General features: G+C 35.7%; 1 protein-coding gene across 1 annotated transcript in view; it reads left to right on the top strand.

The window, feature by feature from the left end:
• LOC108740403 (C3 and PZP-like alpha-2-macroglobulin domain-containing protein 8) overlaps positions 1 to 4191 on the top strand; it is an 83815-nt gene that overhangs the window by 54913 nt on the left and 24711 nt on the right. Inside the window, exon 9 of the mRNA XM_025976518.1 lies at positions 2159 to 2317. Within this exon, the coding sequence (XP_025832303.1) occupies positions 2159 to 2317 (159 nt within the window). The remainder of the gene's footprint in view (positions 1 to 2158; positions 2318 to 4191) is intronic.

Consider the following 4191-nt stretch of genomic DNA (forward strand, 5'->3'; position numbering starts at 1 on the left):
CGTGCTGTCAAACCTACACTAGCAAGGAGATCGGGCTGAAACTATAGCTACAAGCTATCCAAGGATGGTACTATAGAATGTCACCTCAAGGTAGGCCTAGTGGCGTCATCTCTTGGTTAGGCCGGAAACTTATCAATCCACCCTCGTATGTTCCATTTAAACATTGAACTCCTCTTCACCACTCATCCCACCTAACAGAGATTGATTTTTTTAACCAGTATCAAACAAATCGAACCAAAAACAAACATGCAATCTTTGCAAACCCCTTTCAGCTTCCTAAGAGGTAGAATTTTGTAAAATGTTGAAATAGATATGTATGTCACTAATTTTATATGGAAAAACATTAAAGACAAGTTTCAGGTGAATCTGACTGTAAATAAAACACCACACTTAACCTAGACAACATTACGTTTAGCTGTCAGTTGCGTTTTGTTATACCATTTTTAACAAATGAACGGCTAGACTGATAATTTGATTTATAAATTTTTCGTTTTGCTGTCATTTGCATTTTGTCATTCCATGTCAGTTGCGTTTACATATACCACGTGATAAAAAGTATCCTATGTCCTTCTCCCGGTTGTAAGCTACCTCCCCACCAATTTTCAGTCAAACCGGTTCAGCCGTTCTTGAGTTATAAATGGTGTAACTAAGACGACTTTCTTTTATATATATATAGATTCTAATAAATGTGCTTTCGGCTATTGACCCATGCCGCCTGAAAATCGTAGGCATAAACCCTAATATGCCTTAAAAATAAAATCGAAAGAGAATTTAATATGTTCAACGATGTCAAAATGAACATGGCTTCCCATTAGAAAAATAAGTAATTTATGTTTGAATCATTTCAAAATTGAACACTTCTAGTGTAATGATTTAATATGCTTTAGACAAAAATTTTAGATGAGAAACCAAATACGTTTCATCTTCTTTTTAACAGTGAAAACTGTATCATTTTATCTAGTTTAGTTGCTAAGATATTAAAATGATTGTAAGGTACTAATTTTCTAAAAATTACTAAATAACTCGAAAAAGATACCGCATCCACAGACAAACAATATGCTTAACAAACTTAGCATTAAAATCGATACTGAATTCAAAATAGTAATAATATACAGGATGTTCTATTTAAAATATGAAAGTTGATGAACACTTCCAGTGTATCTTGAAGTCCGTCATCTCTAACTAAAATAATTATCCGCAGAAAGGTCATTTGACCAGCAGGATTTTTTATTCTAATCATTTTCTTCCAATTTCAACAGCAAACCGCTAGAGAGAAAGTTACGCAGGACATACTAATAGCATTTTTAATAAAATTGTTAAAAGTTACAATCTATTTTTCTTAATATCTTCTCGAAAGCTTAATGTTTCGGAATCAGAAGCCGCTATTTATCATCATAAGGCAGTTAGTCCTAAGACTGGTTGGACATGCAACTCCACCCTTTACAACCCTGAGCTAATCTTCGCATATCCCTAAAACTAGAAAAAACCCACATCGTTAACTATTAAACAGTAATCTAATCTAGGTCTACATCTACTCCACTTAACTCCTGTTTCTGCCTCCAATATGTCTCTTACTAGACCTTCATGCCTGAGAAGGTGTTCTAGTAACATATTCTTTCTAATACCTCTTCATTTCTAACCTTCTCTATCCACGGTATCCTCATCAATCTGTAACACCACATTTCGAACGCTTCTAACCTTTTCTTTTCCGCCGCGCCCACAACAATCTATTTCGAATTTCTAAATTAATCGTTCGCGAGCATAGAAATGAGTTCTTTTTATTGAAGGCGACTCGACCTTGCGCTATCCTCTGCTTTATATCCCTACTGCTCCTTCCTTATCTGACTTAAAATCAGTCACTTCTTCTAATTTTTCGTCTCCTATCTTTATATTCGCTCTTTCCCTACCTTTTCTTCCCTTGTTTTGTCAATACCGCATCCATTTTATTTAAAGTTAGTTCCAACTCCTCATTGCTAGATGCTAATGCTGCTGTATCATCTGCATATCTAAGCATACGAATCTTTTGCGGCTGTATATCTATCTCTACAGTTGTACTATCTTTAATGATGTTGTCACTGTTATTGTTGTAAAAATTATTACTTTTGGTCCGACCCATTACCTTATAATATACAATTTATGTGTACAATTTTTGTTACAGTCGAAGTGAACGGCTACAGCAGTCCGTCGTGCGAGGGATCCGAGACTAACGCGTCGAATGCGACCCTCGTTGGAGCGATAATTAAATCGGGCACAATTGATGTTCACCCGGAAGGCATATTAAAAACCACCAGCGAAAATGCGTATTTTTGTGCCAACGGTAAGGACGTAATTTTTGTTCTAGTTATTATTATCGTTATTATCATAATTATAAAACAGGCATACTTGGATGTTTTCAACATGTTCAGCGCTTTTATATTCACTTTGCTCGCCCGCTTTTGTTCGAAAATACTACCGCCTTTCCTAGTGAAAAAAATAAAAATTCACGTCAGCACGGGAAAAAGTTACTGACAGACGCGCACACATACATAGAGATTTTCGTTCATTTACACTCGAATTAAAAAATAAAACCTCCATATCAACACAAATGTTAATAACACGGGTCTAATATTATATAAATATATATATATATGGGGATATAAATTCAGTGTCATCTAAAACGGAAAAATAAGAGAAGTACCACAAAAACTGTATCTACAGATAGATTTATTAATACAGAGTGTTATCATCATAAATACACTAATCGAAGAATGCTTTTATTTAATTGCTTAAGGATGAAAATTAACGCGAAGAAAGTGAGTATGAGGGTATGAAGGTGCAATATTTTTTAAAGCTTTTGCTAGATTTTACGGTGGTGTATGATAATTATAGACGTAGTTGTGCTGGTGTTCAGTAGATTTAGTAAAAAAGACGTAGATAAAGAAGATTTGTCACGGAAAAGTTAAATTGAGGTATACACATGAGTCCTGTTATTCAGATAGCACGAATTTTAATAAAAGTAACAAACAAGCGACCTGGAACACCTCCTCAGAAAACGGTAATATTTCGCGCTTTGCTTGGTAGCTAGAAGTGAAGAAAATTAGCAAGTTTAATTAAAACTGAAAAGCCATTTGCTGCATCATTTCTTTCCGTAATTACGTTGCGCTCAAGACAAACGGCCGTGTCCGAAATGCCTAGGGAACGCGGATGGGAATGTAACAAGTGTAGTTCAGCTAATAACTAGCTGCAACTGAGAAACTCTGGTATTTTTAATTTACGACGGCTGCAAAGGGCAGATAAATTTTTTTCTCAGAAGATTATTTAAGTTCTTTCAGGCCATTCCGTAATGTTTCTGGTTCTATTTACCTTTCTCATTTTCCCTCTAAAGCGGAGCGCCCACCCAAGTGACGTGACGTATGATAACTGCTCTCACTCATTAATAGATCGTTTATTGGGGCATTTTTTGTGCATAGTTTTTCTACCCCCTACGTAGTGGTACTATCACGAGATGGACTCTACAGTGCCCCCAGATATTACCTTTCAAATATTCCGGAATACTGATCAGACATAATATACAATTCCTAGGAAATGTATACAATTTCGAGACTATTTAGGAAATCTATAAAATATTGTTTCAAAGATTTTTTTATACACACATATCCTGGGAAATGTATATATCTCCTAGGAATTGTATGAAATTCAGATATTATACTAGGAAATGTATAAAACTAATGATTTCTGTGAATGAAACGACTAAAACACATTAGTAAACTCAGAACCAGAGTAATCTGTGTTTACGCGGTTCTAGTGCGATCGCCTGATGAATATGCATTGGTGGCGTTATTGTTTGGTTAGGTTAGGTTTGGAGATGTATATACTGTTCGTTTCAAGAAGTTGGAGATATGCCCCTTCCCTTTATAAGGACGCCCCTTAGCATAATTCCAAATTCAATCATGTTTTAGAAAATACTACAAATGGCGCAGTAAACGCCATCTGTAGTACGATGCTACATTTTAGGTAACGTGTCTTTCGCTTTGAGGTTGGCTACGCCGAGATTCGTTTTCAGCAAGTAGATATCCACACAAGTAGACCTTGTTGGAGCATACGTAATCCTAAAATGTAGCATCGTGCTACAGATGGCGTTTACTGCGCCATTTGTAGTATTTTCTAAAACGCACTGTTAAGACAGCAGGTAAAAGTTGGTCTGTGTTCTGT

This window comes from Agrilus planipennis, unplaced genomic scaffold (genome assembly GCF_000699045.2).
Source record: "Agrilus planipennis isolate EAB-ADULT unplaced genomic scaffold, Apla_2.0 scaffold21, whole genome shotgun sequence".
NCBI classification, from domain to species: domain Eukaryota; kingdom Metazoa; phylum Arthropoda; class Insecta; order Coleoptera; family Buprestidae; genus Agrilus; species Agrilus planipennis.